This window comes from Pipistrellus kuhlii, unplaced genomic scaffold, assembly GCF_014108245.1.
Source record: "Pipistrellus kuhlii isolate mPipKuh1 unplaced genomic scaffold, mPipKuh1.p scaffold_m20_p_11, whole genome shotgun sequence".
NCBI lineage: Eukaryota > Metazoa > Chordata > Mammalia > Chiroptera > Vespertilionidae > Pipistrellus > Pipistrellus kuhlii.
In genome coordinates, this window is record NW_023425416.1 from 25,778,503 (window position 1) to 25,794,435 (window position 15,933).

At 38.2% G+C, this 15,933-nt stretch overlaps 1 protein-coding gene across 5 annotated transcripts in view; it reads right to left on the reverse strand.

The window, feature by feature from the left end:
• ARMC8 (armadillo repeat containing 8) overlaps nucleotides 1–15,933 on the reverse strand; it is a 79,789-nt gene that overhangs the window by 44,431 nt on the left and 19,425 nt on the right. For 4 of the 5 annotated variants that reach the window (XM_036431344.2, XM_045579258.1, XM_036431343.2 and 1 more), the window contains exons 2-6: nucleotides 13,821–13,897; nucleotides 8,614–8,685; nucleotides 6,847–6,989; nucleotides 6,648–6,745; nucleotides 1,848–1,940 (exon numbers count right to left, since the gene is read on the reverse strand). In XM_036431344.2, coding sequence (XP_036287237.1) covers nucleotides 1,848–1,940; nucleotides 6,648–6,745; nucleotides 6,847–6,989; nucleotides 8,614–8,685; nucleotides 13,821–13,897 — 483 coding nt within the window. The remainder of the gene's footprint in view (nucleotides 1–1,847; nucleotides 1,941–6,647; nucleotides 6,746–6,846; nucleotides 6,990–8,613; nucleotides 8,686–13,820; nucleotides 13,898–15,933) is intronic. The other variant, XM_036431346.2, reaches the window with a different exon arrangement.

The following is a 15,933-nucleotide window of genomic DNA, read 5'->3' on the forward strand; positions in this document are numbered from 1 at the left end:
AAAGTGATTTGAGTAACTTCAGGAATGGGACCATTCAAATTTCTCATAATTTAACATAATTTGACATGTAGTAGTTATATACATCCAGGTCCAATCTTCAGTGCCCCTTTGAATTACTTTAGTTATAACTAGTAGATGCTATGTTCTCGAACACTCGGGTATAGGCGCTCAAAGATTTGTAATGATGCACAGAGTCCTGGAGTATTCTTTTCTAACTGCCAGGACCAGCTATAAGATATAATTTCATTGTTGAAAGATGTTTGACCCTGTTAGTTTAGATCATTTTTAGTTAAATGAATTGCAACAAAAGTATTGTTTTCTTAAAGTCTTTCCTTGAATCAAAGAGTGTGTGTACAGTATTTGTAACTTTACCACATATTGTAAAAGTTAAGAGATCATTTGACATCCCTGGACCTGTGAGTCAGCTTACACACTGTCAAAACAATCTGGGAAGAGAAACTTCAAAACTTATTTATTTATTTACTTATTTATTATTTTCTAGTTTTACATATGTCTCCTTTCCCCCTGATTGACCCCCACCCTTGGTCCCCAGCCATTCCCATCCCAGGCAAGCCCCCATCGCCCCAGTGCCTGTGTCCATTGGTTATGCTAATATGCATGCATACAAGTCCTTTGGTTGCTCTCTAAACTCATTCCCCCCTGACATTTGTTTCTGGATCTATTCTTGTTCATCAAATTATGTTGATCATTATATCCCACATATGAGTGAGATCATGTGATATTTATCTTTCTCCGACTGGGAAACTTCAAAGATTTTTGACAAAAATCTTAAATAGAATTAAGTGGGCTGTGAACTTCCTTTAGGATTTGGGAAGGGGTTTAAACATTTAAATTATAATCAATAATAGGTAATTTTTATGGAACCAAATTATTTAATTTTCATTTATTTGGGAAACTGTTCTAAAATGTGATCTGTGATCTTCCTAGTTTAGTATGTAGATGTTCACTTCTCTTTTCCTTCTTTCCTACAGTTCCCCAAACTCCTTACTTTGTATTTGTATTATAAATGATAGGTGAGTAATGTTGCCCTGAAAACTTACAGAATCATCAGATGATAAATGATTATTTGGTTAGAAATTAAACGTGTAGAAATTATGAGAGATCTCAAATAATCATCCATTGTTATCAAAAGAATACATTCAATGTGTAAATTATGAAACAAAATAAGTAGCACTTTACACTCCTCAGGTTTAGGTTCAGGTCCCTTAAGTAAGAGAAATTTCTCTCAACAAAGAGCAGAATAACCTCTCAGTTCTGCTTATAAGAGATTACTTAAAATAATTTCCAACAATGTAGAAACTGAAGGTGTAGGGCAGCAGTCATGATCACACACTGCTGATAGGAGTATAAAATGGTACAACCTCTACACGAGACAGTGTATAATAAAATCACAAGTGCACACACTCTTTGAAATAGCAATTCCATTTCTTATAAAATATCTTACATACAAGGTATTTGTTGCAGCATTGTTTTGTGATAATATTAAGATGGGAAACAAGCTAAATGTTCAACAATAGAGGACTAGTTAAATAAGTTATTGCACATCTATACAAAATACTAGATGACTGTTTATAAGAATAAGGGAGCTCCTATGTACTGATATGGAATAGCCTTCAAATTATGGTAAGTGAAAAATGCAAGGTGCAGAAAGTATGCATGGTATACTTTGATTTATGTAAAAAAAAAAAAAAAAAAAAGGAGGGGGAGGGTATATATACAAAGGTCTGCCTGAACGTATAGATTATCTCCGGGAGGAAATGCACAGACACATCTCCTTAGGGCACATAAGATTTTACATTACACTGACTATTTATTCTGGTTCTTACTTTACAGCAGTGTGAGAAGATCTGACAGATGTACTCCTGGGTGTAGCGGGACTTGCTAAGCAGCGCCATGAGGTGTGGTATCACCGTAGCGTCCTGGAGTTGAAGGGAAGGAGAGCACAGCAATAAGGAACTTAGGCACGTGGAGCACATCTAATGAACTATTTCCAGGAGCAGGTATTTATGCAAGCCTCTTATCTTAATGACAGGAAGTCAGATCTGCTTAAGAAACACTGGAAAACAAAGCAACACAGCCACCAAAATTGTCTGGGCAAAGAATAAGGAAAAGGGCTTTAATGTTCATCATTGACAATAAAATACAAGAGTAGAAAATTCTCAATTTCTTTCGAATAAGCAACCTACATTCCCATAATAAAACAAAATCGTTTTAGTAAGCCTTGACAGAAATCTATTCTGAAACCCAAATGTGAGGTAAAGATATACAATAATAAATAGCTTATAAGGAGGAGTCCTATATAATAAAAGTATAATATGCAAATCAACTGAAAGGTGGAACGACTGGTCGCTATGATATGCACTGACCACCAGGGGCAGACGCTCAGTGCAGGAGCTGCCCCCTGGTGGTCAGTGTACTCCCACAGGGGGAGTGCTGTTCAGCTAAAAGCCGGGCTAATGGCTGGCAAGCGCAGTGGTGGTGGTAGGATGGCAGCGGCAAGAGCCTTTCCCGCCTCTGCTGCAGGTAGGCTAAGGAGCAAGGGGCCCCAGACTGTGAGAGGGCGCAGGCCAGACTGAGGGGACCTCCCCTCCCCCCAGTTATTGTATAAAAATAAAACTTGGCAATTATGATTTCTGAGATGTTATAAGTATCAGTAATCAGTAGCAATCTCTCACAATGACTATAGTAAAGTAATTCAATCTTTGCAATAGCAACTTCTCATTTATAGCGTATTCTCTCTCTATTGTTGATACTTAGCAACATACATGATGGTACAAAAGAGAGAAGAATCCACCCATCTTGCTGTAGGGCTCTCTCCAAAAATCTCCTTTTTCTCACAACGTGAAAGGAATTAAAAGTTGAAAGGAACCACAAATGGAAAGGCGACTATTACGCTCAAGCATCCTCGTCACTGCTGCCATGAATCCTAGAGTTCTGTGTCTCAAATAAGACTGTGCACGCAGACTCCCAGAAGATTCTCTTTGTGTGGACATTATGACTCTGTAGGTTTGGATTAGGACCCAAGATTTTGCATTCTAATTAGCTCCCAAATGAGGCCAATGCTGCTGGTCCATAGATCACACTTTGACAAAAGACAATAGAAGGCAAGGAAGAAAATTTAAAAGAAATACAGTGTGAGGAATAACAAGAATTGAGGTTTCTTTTAGGAAGAAAAGAATGCTCAAGATACATAAAAACTAAGTAGAAAAGAGAAGGCTGTGGTTCCCAAGTAGAATCTTTCCCTACTTCTTAGTATAATATAATCCTCTGTGTCATCACAAGCAGTTTAAAAACAAAATGAAAAACGTAGAAAACCTCAAAAAAGTCAAGTACTAAATGTATAGAAAAATGAGAGAAGATGGGGACTGAAGGGGAAGGGAAAACAGTGGCAGTAGACAGGAATGCAGATAGCAACTACGATAAATCAGGTAATCAAGAGGAATTTAAAAAACAACTCTATGAAAGCTCTTGAAAGATAAAAAAGCCTCTCTTAGGCTTCTAAATCCTCTATCTCCTTCCTTTCCTCCATTGCTCTCTTATCCCCCAGTTTTCCTGCATTTCTTCATACCTGCCCCCCTTTCTGCCAAGACTGTCACATATTTGCAGTTTATAGTTGAGTAAACATGCAATGAATAGTTACATAATTTGCTCACTGGATAAGTGAGATTTCAAACTAGACATCCTGCCCTCTTCCTATCTGACTGCTGTCTTCCGTTGAGTGCCTGAGTTGCGCGGCAGCTGGCCTCTTCACTGTCCCACACAACATTACACTCTGTCATCATCCTACCCGACACTTTTCACGGATTCTCCATTGTCTCTGAGGCACAAAACTGAGATGCTTCTTAATTTACATGTTTTTACTGTGAAAGTCAGGCAATGTCTCTGAGTCTTTTTTTTTTCTTTCATATTAGAAAGTTAAGTTGGCATTACTCAGAGTTTTCCAAATTGTGCACTATAATTCATTAGTGAGTTATGAAACCAGTTTAAAGTATGAGGAGGAAGGAGTTAAGACAGCTGGCCAGGATCCATTTCTCCCTCTATTACTGACTGGGTTGGGGGGTTGATGGGAAACTTCGAGGGCAGCAATTTTTAACCTTTTTCATCTCATGGCACACATAAAACACTAAAAATCCTGCGACACACCAAAAAATGCTATGTTTCCCCCTGATCTGACAAAAAAAAAAAAAAAAAAAAAAAAAAGAAGAAGAAGTTATAATTTTGATGCATTCACATTGGATGGCTATTGTGTTGACTGTTATCATTTTTTTTTTTTAATCTGAGGGAAAAGAGGCTGGTGCCCCTGACTAATCAGATATTGCATGTTTTAAAAATTCTTACAGCACACTGGTTGAAAATCACTGACCTAAATTAAAGAGGACTAGTGACTGGTTTAACCTCTTTGTAAATAAGACAATAGGACCTTAGGAAAACAGACTGATATCTACTAGGAGGAGAGCCCCGAGGAATGTTGTGAGGAGAATTGCCAGTTTAGGGACTGCTTATTGTGTCAGTTCAAAGAGTGCTCCAAGGACCAGCAGCATTTCAGTTACCTGGAAACTTGTTATAAATGCAAATTCTCAGGCCTCACCCCAGACTCAGTGAGTCAGAAACTTGAGGTAAGGTCCAGCAATCTGTATTTAACAAGACCTCCCGGCAATTGTGGAACATGCTCAAGTTTGAGAATCACTGCAGTGTACAATTTCCAGATTTATGAGGCATCGCTCCCTGAAGAATGTCACACAAATCTACAATTTACAATTTACAATTCAGATGTGTCATTCAGAGCCTCCCTGCTGTTCAAGGTGACTCACAAACCTCCTTTATGGTACTACTGGAGGGCCGGTGCACAGACTGTGCATCAGTGGGGTCCCTCGGCCCGGCCCGAGAGATGGGGCCAAAACCAGCTCTCCCACATCCCCTGAGGAGTCCCAGACTGTGAAAGGGTGCAGGGCAGGCCAAGGGAACTCACGGGTGCATGACTGGGGCTGGAGAGGGACGCAAGAGATTGGCCAGCAGTGGAGGGACCGGGGGAGGGCTCCAGGGCATGTCCAGCCGATCAGTCCCGATCAGCCTGACCCCAGCAGCAAGCTAACTTATTGGTCAGAGTGTCTGCTCCCTGGTAGTCAGTGCACATCATAGCAACTGATTAACCAGTCGACTGTCTGCCCCCTGATGGTGAGTCACATCATAACAAGTGGTTGAGTGGCCTTAGCATACATTAGCATATTATGTATGCTTTGGTTGGACAAACAACTGAGCAGTTAGCATATTAGGCTTTTATTATATTGGATATATTGTTACCAGCCAGGGGAACATGTGTCTGATATGGGAAGGACAGTTTATGAAGCCATGTGACATGTCTCCCCTCTCTGATTGTTTTGCCTCTTGATTGCTTATGTTTTTAAAATATTTGTAAAGCATGATTCTGGGCAAGATAGCTGATTCACATGCGTCCAATTTGGCATTCTGATTCTTTGTGTTGGCTCAGAATCACAACCAGCATATCTTTTCTTTAATGAAAAAGGATGTAATAGAAATCAGAGGGCTTCACATTTATGGAACTGTCATGTGGCAATAAAAAAATATATTTCTTATTGTGGATTGTGAATAGGAGTATTTGAAAATTATTGTCCTGGATAATTTTCATTAAGAAATCACCATGTAACCCACAAATAAAAACATCCCCTAATAATCCCTGAGGTTTGTTAAAACTACTGAATGACTCCAAAATCTTTGGATTCTCTCACACGAATTTTCTGTTCTAAATGGTAAATAAACCTTTTGCAAACTGATTCTGCTCCACCTCTCCAATTGAAACTAACACTGATACCCTTCCTGCATTAGACTATCCTGCCCACTATCCTGCATATTCTCTTACAGTTTCTCTCCTAGACTGGCCTCTTTACTCTCTAAATCTTATCCATTATTCAAGACCCAGGTCAAATTCTTGCTTCTCTATATAGTATTCTCTGCTGGATTTAACCTAGAATGAGCAGAACTCCCAGTCCCTCATTTAGCATTAAGTATACTGCCTTAATTTGTATATAGAAAGAGATCAAAATGGGTCTTAAAAAATAGCTTATAAATCCCTCAAGGTCTGAGACTATCTTTCACTTCTTTATAAAGCCTAGATTATTTGACATTTACAAATTAGCAAGAATTAGTACCGTATTTTTCGGACCATAAGACGCACTTTTTTCCCCCCAGAAGTGGGGGGAAAAAGTCCCTGCGTCTTATGGTCCAAATATAGCCTACACATATACTTTAAAAAAAAAAGTTTTTTTACTTGCCCGGCTCTGTGTGGTCTCTGTGTGCTTGCCCGGCTCTAAAATGGTTCTAAATGCTGTTTACTTTACAGGGTTGATTACATGTGTTTATGACTGTGATGTTGGGTTTTAATGCACATAAAATATTTTAGGGCACTATTTGTTTCAGAATCTTTTTTTCTTCATTTCCCTTCTCTAAAAACTGGTGCGTCTTATGGTCCAGAGCGTCTTATGGTCCAAAAAATACGGTACTTCTTGAGACCTTTTAATAATGCACACAGTTGAGTCTTGAGATGCTAAGTAGATTAGAAGTACGGCATCACTGAATGTAACTGATGATTAAAAACATCTAAAACTCACTGTATACAATAACTCCTCTGGAGTGACAGGACTGGTAAAGATGGTACGCAGACATCGAAGGCAAGCTTCAATGAACTTCAGGTCTAGAGATAACAGTCCTATTAACAGAAAATAGATTTAAGGTTCGTCTTTTCAGCCATATTTAGAACTACAAACTGATTCTTATTTTTACTTGTACAAGTATGACTTCTCTACATACCTTGCAGTAAGGCAGGGATGATATGGCAATCTAGCAGAGACTTGACATTGTTTTCAGTACCCATAGCAAGACTTCCCAATACCACTGCACATTCTGTTTTCAGCTCTGTACTTGAGGTTTCTTGCTGAAGCAAGTACAACAATCTAAAAAGAATAAATTTGATAAACAGAAGAGACTAAGAAACTTAAAAGTAAATTAGCTAAAAGTATTGTGATAAAAAAGACTACCAATACATCACACATACTAAAAATACTGTTGACAAGCTTATAGAGAATAGGAAATGGTTATTTGTTTTATCAGCTGATAATTTAACAAAGAAGTGTTTGGAAAAGAAAGCTAAAAGAGGTTTTATTCATTTTGAGCAAAAGAATGATCATATAATCTCTAGAGTTTATCAGAACTATAAATGTAAAAGTTGTCCAAAGTGATTGCTATAAAAACGGCAACATCACCGTCCCTGTTATCTGCCACTTCAGAATGAAGACAACCAGTGCCAAGTGCTGCTGGGTCTTACATTCAGACTCGATATGGACTTGAATAACCAGAGCTATAGCTCTGAGATCACAAAGGTTGAGCCCACAGGGAATATTCAGAATCCTTGTGCAGCTTTTCAAACAAGGGGACCTCTCTTTTTCTTCAATTCTCCCATTTGGGGAGTCAGGGGATTCTCCCATTTCCATTCCAGCTCATCCTTCCAAACAACTACTCTCCAAATTCTAATTATCCACCACTTATGACCATCTTCCTTATTCTAAGGAAGAACTCTCACACTCCCTAAAGCATATTTTACATATGCTTTTATTGATTTTTAGAGAGAGGAGGGAAGGATAGAGAGAAATATCAATGAAAGAGAAACATGCCTGCCTCCTGCAAGCCACCTACAGGGGATTGAGCCTGCAACCTGGGCATGTGCCCTGACTAGGAATGGACTGACGACCTTTTGGTTTATGTGTCAATGCTCAACCACTGAGCAACACTGGCCATGCCCTAAAGCATATTTACATCCTGGACACTAATCCTCTAAAAAGGCTACTGAGTGCTTTATGGTTACTAAAGTATATATTTGAAGTTGGTTATGATAAAAACAATACATCCATTAATCCTATATCAAAAGATAACAGAAAAAAACAAAACATTTAAAAATTCTGAATGAAAAACTTATAGCAACTGCACAAAAAACTTAGTTCTGAGTAGTAGCAGCAAATCAAAAGTTATACAACTGAAATTATCTGCCAAAAGGAAGCTTATTAGGTTATCAGAAGAATTCAAACTTTCTGTTAACTTAAAAAACAGAATTTCAAAAATTAGAAATTAAATACAGAAAAGTAGAACTAAAGACCAACCAGGTCTCTCTCTCTCTCTTTCTTTTTAATTCAAAAACAGATTTTAAAATCCTGAGAAATTGTTATCCATTCATAAAACAAACAAACAAACAAACAAACAACAACAACAAAAAACCTGCCAGGGCTCTAGACTGGGAAGAATGAATCAGGCTGGTATACATTGCCTTTCTATCCAACAGTCTTTTATTGCAGGGTCAATGATCTTCCTGAATTTCTAAAAAGTATTCATACATTCACTTCACTGCCCATTCTCTGGTATTTTAATTTGTTTTGTTTTTTACAGATGCTTCAAAGAACTCATAGCATTAATTAAGAAAATTAAGATGCTTTTAAGAAATACAGAAAAAAATATTAGTCTTACGGTTGAGAATGAGAAACACATTAGAATGAGTATGAATAGCAGAAAAAGGAATAACAAACATACCTTGGAACAGCTCCTAAAACAATGAGGTTGGCTTTCTGCTTGTTGTTTCCAATTACAGCATTTTTCATGTCTCTGAAATCAGGGGTAGAGAAAAGGGTATAATATGTTGAAATATCCTATATAACAAGAGGGTAATTGCAAATTGACCCTAAAGGCAGACTGACCTGGAACAGACTGGTCGTTATGATGTGCACTGACCACCAGGGGACAGACATTAAATACGGATCAGCTTCAGTGGTCAATGTGCTCCCACAGGAGGAGCTCAGCTCAGCCACCAGCCAGGTTGAGGGACTCCCCCGACCCCCCACCCCCGAGTGCATGGGTTTTCATGCAATGGACCTCTAGTCATGGAATAAAAATCAAAGATCAATTCTTCCACTTGATCTCTATTAAGCCATATCTTGGATTGGCAAGTACAGAAGTTAGTGACAAAGTCAATGCACTGACCCGTTTCCCCCTAAAACGCCAAAGAGAAGGGACAGAAATAGGTGCTGAGTGAACGTGAGGGCTGTAAAACAGGACAGTAGTGGGAAGTGGGAGATACCCTGAGTACTGGCAAAAGACTCCCAATAGTAAATGCTGAGTTCTTCAAAAAAGGCCACCAAACCTTTGAATATAAAGAAATATAGATCACCTTCTCACATCTGGGAGTAGAAAACAAAAGCAACCAGCCCACAGAACATACCTGGCCTAGTTTCAGGAAGAATGACTTTGTTTATTCTTTTTTCTGAATTATTTTGGACTGAATATTTCTTATTATTCTATTTTGTCTCCTTTACTATCTTATTAGCTGTACCTCTTTGGGCTTTGATCTGTTGTTTTTTAGTGGTTGCTTTGCAACCTATAATGCACACGTTTCAAGGGATATTATGCCCATTCATGTGTATTGTAAGAGCACTGCAAAAACTTAAACTTCTCCATCCATTCTTTAAGCTGCTACTGTCACACGTTTTTGTTTGTTTGTTTTTAATATATTTTATTGATTTTTTACAGAGAGGAAGGGAGAGGGACAGAGAGCTAGAAACACTGATGAGAGAAGCATCAACCAGCTGCCTCCTGCACAACCCCCACTGGGGATGTGCCTGCAACCAAGGTACATGCCCCTGATCGGAATCTAACCTGGGACCCTTCAGTCCGCAGGCCGACACTCTATCCTCTGAGCCAAACCAGTTTCGGCACATGTTTTATTTTTAAATTAATTAGAAACAATAGAATATATCGTTACTATGTTTGTTTAAGCAACCAATTATCTTTTAAAGATATTTAAAAGTAAATGTTTTATATTTCTTACATATCCACCAGTAATTTTTATTCTAGTTAAACACATATCTTTACTTCACTAGGAATACAACTGTATTGATAGAATATCTCTATCAATAACCAATTGGTTCACAAACATGAGGTTCGTCCCAAAGGACAGGGGGGGGAAAAGCTCAAAATAAACCTGCTACCACTAATAAAATGTTTAATAAAAATACTCTGGTCAGTAGCCCTATTTAATATAGGAAAACTATGAGATCTACATAGCAGTAGTTCTCAAAGAGGGAAAGAAGGCATTACAGTCCCCTACAGGCATTTCAAAAGTTTGAGGTTTCTAAAAATTTCTGGTCATAGTTTTACAAATAGGAAGCATTTTTTGTAGTTTTAAAAAATATATATAATTTTCAGTATTATACCTGCCCTATAAGTAAGAGGAAGATTGTACTTTTTGTTAGGAGTTATTTCATTTTGGAAAATCAGGTCACTAGCACACTGGCACTCATGGTATTTGAGTCATCAATACCATACACCTGTATGAGTCCACATTTGTAGCCCTTGCATTCACACTGCTTTATTAAGTTTTCTAACATAGTCGCACGTAAGCATTTACATATTGAGACATTAGAAATTACCTTCTTTTTTATTTCTCCTTTATATTATATGGAGGGAAGGTGTTATTTTTAGAGTTATGTATGTGAGTTGGTTATATTATGGATTTAATATCAGCATAGTACAGGGGATGTTACAAAACATTTATAAGGGGAAGTCAGGTCCGATAGATTTCAGGCCATTGCTTATAGAGCCTCAGAGTTCTTAGCTCACCCGTTTCTTTCTCCCCCTAAATAAGCTCCCCTACATACTTGACCAGCATCTCTTTAGACTTTCCCTCTTCCAGGTGGCAGAACTCTACAACATACAGGAATTTTTTGTCAACACTGAAAGTCATAATCCTGAAAAAGTTCTATAGTTGGCAAACCATTATCTTGTAGAAAAGCAGAGTAGAAAACAGAAGGGGAGGAAAGTTACTTAAAAAAACATTAACTGTTACATTCAGCATGTATTTCCGATACCAACCAAATTCACTGGCATTTAGAGCCCTAGTAAGAATTATAATATCCTTTTCCTCCATTGCCTTCTTTGATTATTGCAGAAAAACACTACTATGGCATAGTGCTCTGCTAAAAGCTTGAGCCAAACACTGTGCGTCTGCCCAGTCTTCTTGCATTAGCTCGGTGCCTAATTTTCAGGGTCTGATCTGTCTCTCTGTGAACTATTAGTCAGATCTTCCATTTGGTTCACAGGGTATATATTAGTATTATTTACTTACCAAGGTTCTTACCAAGTTCTGATACTTAATTTTAAAACTACGTGATTTCAAAGCCTCATTTAGCAAAACAGAGTTGTGAGACTGGACACCCAGGCTCCTGCCTCCTTGAGGATGCCTGCAGTTTTCTTAAGCTTATTTCAAAATCATCAGCTTACAGACCAAACGTAGCAGTTTGCCATTGGCTCGCATCTCCTTTCCTTCTCTGTCTTCTGCCTATACCGATGCGGCACACTCATGTGCCCAGGGCCTGTCTATCGGTGCCATTCCGGATGCTCTCTTTCTTACGGAACTCCCAACCGTAACATTTCCCTAGATGTCTCCCCATTCTTCCTAAACTAAGCAGAAATGAGGTATCCCCACATTACCATATAAACACACTCCAAATATCTGAAACCATGTCAGAGTGAATGTTTTTAGAAAAACAAACAAAACCCCTTCCAGCTGTCCAAGTACTCCTAAAAGTTTGCAAAAAGGACACGGAGGAGCCAGCTCTAATCAGTAAAATATGCCTATGCTAGATAAGGAAGAAGAGATGCTAATGCCTTCTATTAAGGCAAATAAATTCTATTCAGCTATTGCTATAAAGGGATGCTATAATTTCTATAAAAGAGTTAAAACAAAACAAAACAAAAAAGACAATAATTATCACCTTACCTATCTTTAGCAGACCTAAGTACAGTGTAGGATCCCATTTCAGAGCCAGAGTCAGCCAGATGAAGTTTCTTGTTCCCAATAACAGCTATTCTCTCATCTCATCCCCTCCCTCACAACTTTAATTCTTTCCCCGGCTAACTACTCACTTTCCAGGGCTACACTCTGATGTCATGTTGCTTCCTCCAAGAAGCATGACCTGACAACTCCCAGGTATGGGTTAGATGGCCCCCCCAGGTACCCTCTATCATAACACACTCAATACTTTTTAGGATAGAAATCTGTCTCATAAGAGGCAATAAAGCCAGCCTGACCTGGAACTATCAGAGAAGTTACTATCAGTAGGCCATAAAATGTACCATATAGAAATCCATATTTTTGTAAAATGCAAACTCGTAACTATCATCTAACATGGAAACACAACAAAACTATCCAAGGTTTATATACTGCTTTGAAGTTTACAAAGCATTCCATAGCCATATTTAATATTCAACACAACCTTGAGTTAGATTAACACCACTTTACAGATGAGGAAGCTAGACTCAGGTTTGGGGATTTTCTCAGAGCTCCACATTAAACGAGAGAGCTGGTATCAACCTACATACATATTTTTTTGTTAATTCTCACCCAAGTATATTTTCCCATTGATTTTTAGAGAGAGTGGAAGGGAGGGGAAGAGACAGAGAGAAACATTGATGTGAGAGAAACACATTGGTTGGTTGCCTCCCACACATGCCCAAACCAAAGCCTGGATGGAACCTGTAACTGAGAGATACATCCCTTGACTGGCAATCAAAACTGGGACTCTTTAGTTCACATGCTGATGCTCACTTTAAAGACAGATTTAATACCACATTTTCTGACAATAATCAACTAGCCTAAAAGGGACTGATGAAATCATTATAAAGTCTCCTAGTTAAGGGGACAAAAGCACAGTTAACACAATGAGAAAACAAATACCATCTCCTATTTCTGTAAACTGAGAAGATACGGTGTCAAGTATCCCAGGTGGCTCTCCATCCAGCTCCTAACTTTCCCTTCCACATTCTCAAGACATCCCCTCTACAATGTCTTGAGGGCTGAGAGGTAGAAGAGAGGTTGGGGCTGAAAAAGAATTGCAGTCAGTAGCCTTGCCAAGGCCGAGCAAGTTAAACTGAAGGCACTATTGGCTGATAACACTAGCAGGGTAAGAGAAGAAGAAAGGGACTCATTTGTGCCTTTGCTACTATCCCAAATGTGTCTCATCCTGACCCGTGTTTGTGTCCTCCTTCCCCTGGACACAGGTCAGGCCTGCAGGTGCTTTGAGGTTCCCTTAGGCTACACCTTATCGCTTAGAACTATGGTGTTAAGCGCATGATAACCTGCGCTTTGGAGAATTCTGTCTTTCAATCAGTTACAATGTTATCACACTTGTCCCAATTAATTTTTGGAAGCATAATCACTTCAGGTATGTTGTTTAAAAATACTTCCTCTCATTAAACATGGAATTTTAGGTAAAAGAAGGGCATTTACAAGAGTTCATTTAAATTGCAAATGACTGCTTTCTAAATTCTGATATTTAAAACATCACTAGGGTATTAGAACCTTAGAGTCAATTGAGTTAACCAAAATCAAAACAAACAGGAAATCCTCTGAGCTATTCTCCTAACCCTTTTCAATTATAAAAGGTCATCAATTTTATTCTCTTGCTTTTGCTGGAGATTAAAGTCACAAAAGCATTCTCCAGCGGAACATCCTTTAAAATGTAAAACAAGTATCCTATAAAAAAATGAAGCTAGCCATGTCGGTTAACTATACAATAGACAATTCTTTAACAGTACAATATTAAAGTCATGACTATTAAGGGAACTTTCCAATATGGCAGAAAAAAAGCTGTAACTCTGCATTTTCAGAATTATAATATTTATTTGGCAGATTCAAACATGAAAACAAACAAGACTTGATAGACTCTTAAATACATACTACTTACATGACACCTTGTAGAACTTTCTGGGGATCAGGGTCAAATAGCCTGTCAACATAGTGGCGACTGCTAGCTGTTACTTCCTAGAAAGTGGGGGGAAAAATTATGACATCTGAAGCCATGCAAATCACAAATTCACAGCATCACCCACAATATCAAATAGCTATATAATCTAACTTAAGGTAAGTGCATTAGAATGTCTACAAAATGCCCATTATATTAAATCATTCTGAGAAAAGTTGTGACAAGATAAATACAGATGAGGAAGAAGATAGCTGGTTCTCATTGAAAACATAACTAGACAGTAGGACCTTTGTGCTAAGCCCTACAAGTTTTGACAACAGAAGTACTGGGCATTAAGAAGCAGTTAAGCTTCTTAAGTAGCTGTTGGATGTCACTATGTATGAAAAAGAGATAGGGACATTGCTTCTCTTTAGTGCTCACTAAAGGGAAAGAAAACCTGGCTCTCAGCAAGGAAAAGGGGTAGCCTAGGTGCAAGAGAAAGTCCCTCAGATTGATGTACAGTAGCTACACTGCTAGAATGCAGACATATGCAAAAATATAAACTAAAACAAAGGAGTTGTCACTTTGTGTGAGGGGGACAATAATTAGGAATTAGAGTGATTTTTAGGTCCAAGACAGTTAGCTAGGCTGAAATGGCTGAAGCTGGATATAAGGGGGAGAGTTAGCACATAAAGAGCAGGAGGAGACACTTACCTCCTTTTATTTGTATCATGGGGCTTGCTCTATTATGTTGTTTCTTACATATAATAGTAATTTTTTTTACATTTAACTCTCAATACTTAACGTTATTTAAAACAAAGAGCATTCTTAATTATCAGTTTAAGGACCAAAGAAAAAACATTTCTGTCCCTTGCTTTTTCTTTCTGATGCCTGCTGAAATATACTCATGTACCCATTAGTAATAAATTATTATAGAGATGAGTAAATACTTCTCAAATTTACCCAGAACGCAGATCAGTAAAGAGTTCACTGCCAATACACAGTGCCAGCTTAAGCTTCTGAGTCAGCAAAAGTAACTGAAGAAAAACTATATAAGTTCTACTTTCCTGACAATACAGTTAATAAATTAAAAAATCAAAGCATATTTTCATATTATGAGTTTGCAAGCAAAATATACTCACAGGCAGCTCAAGTGCCCACTTTAAAATGTACTCCATTTATAAAGAACGAAGCCAGAGGTATATCACATTACCTGACTTCAAATTACACTACAGAGTTACAATAATCAAAACAGCATGGTATTGGCAGAAGAACAGACACATAGACCAATGGAATAGAATTGAGAACTCAGAAATAAAAGCACATTTATTTGGCAAACAATTTTTTAATAAAGGAGCAAAAAACACACAATGCAGAAAAGAAAGCCTCTTCAATTAATGATGCTGGAAGAATTGGAATGCCACATGCAAAAGAATGAAACCAGATTATAGTTTGTCCCCTTGTACAAAAATGAATTCAAAATGGATCAAAGAGCTAAATATAAGATCTGAAACAATAAAATCCACAGAAGAAAACATATGTACTAAACTTATGGACCTGAGTTGTAGAGAACATTTGGATTTGACCCCAAAGGCAAGGGGAAGTAAAGGCAGGACCATATCAAACTAAAAAGCTTCTGCATGGCAAAATAAACCAACAACAAAGCAAAAGGGCAACCAATGGGATGGGAGATGATATTTGCAAACAACAGCACTGACATTGGGCATTGATACCCAAAATATATAAAGAACTCATACAGCCCTACATAGTTTGACTCAATGGAATGAGTGTCAACCTGCAGATTGAAGAGTCCAGGGTTTGATTCCAGTAAAGGGCATATGCCCAGGTTGTGGGCATGCAGGACACAGCCATCCACTGTTTCTCTTTCATGTCAATGATTCTCTTTCTTTCCTTCTCCCTCTAAAATAAATACAAAGACATATCCTATCCTATATAATAAAAGCCCAGCGACCAAATGGCAGATGTCCAGAACAATTGGTCGACCAGCTGCTATGATGTGCACCGACTACTGGGGGCAGATGCTCAACACAGGAGCTGCCCTCTAGTGGTCAGTGTGCTCCCACAGTGGGAGTGTTGCTCGGCTGACCGGTTTGAG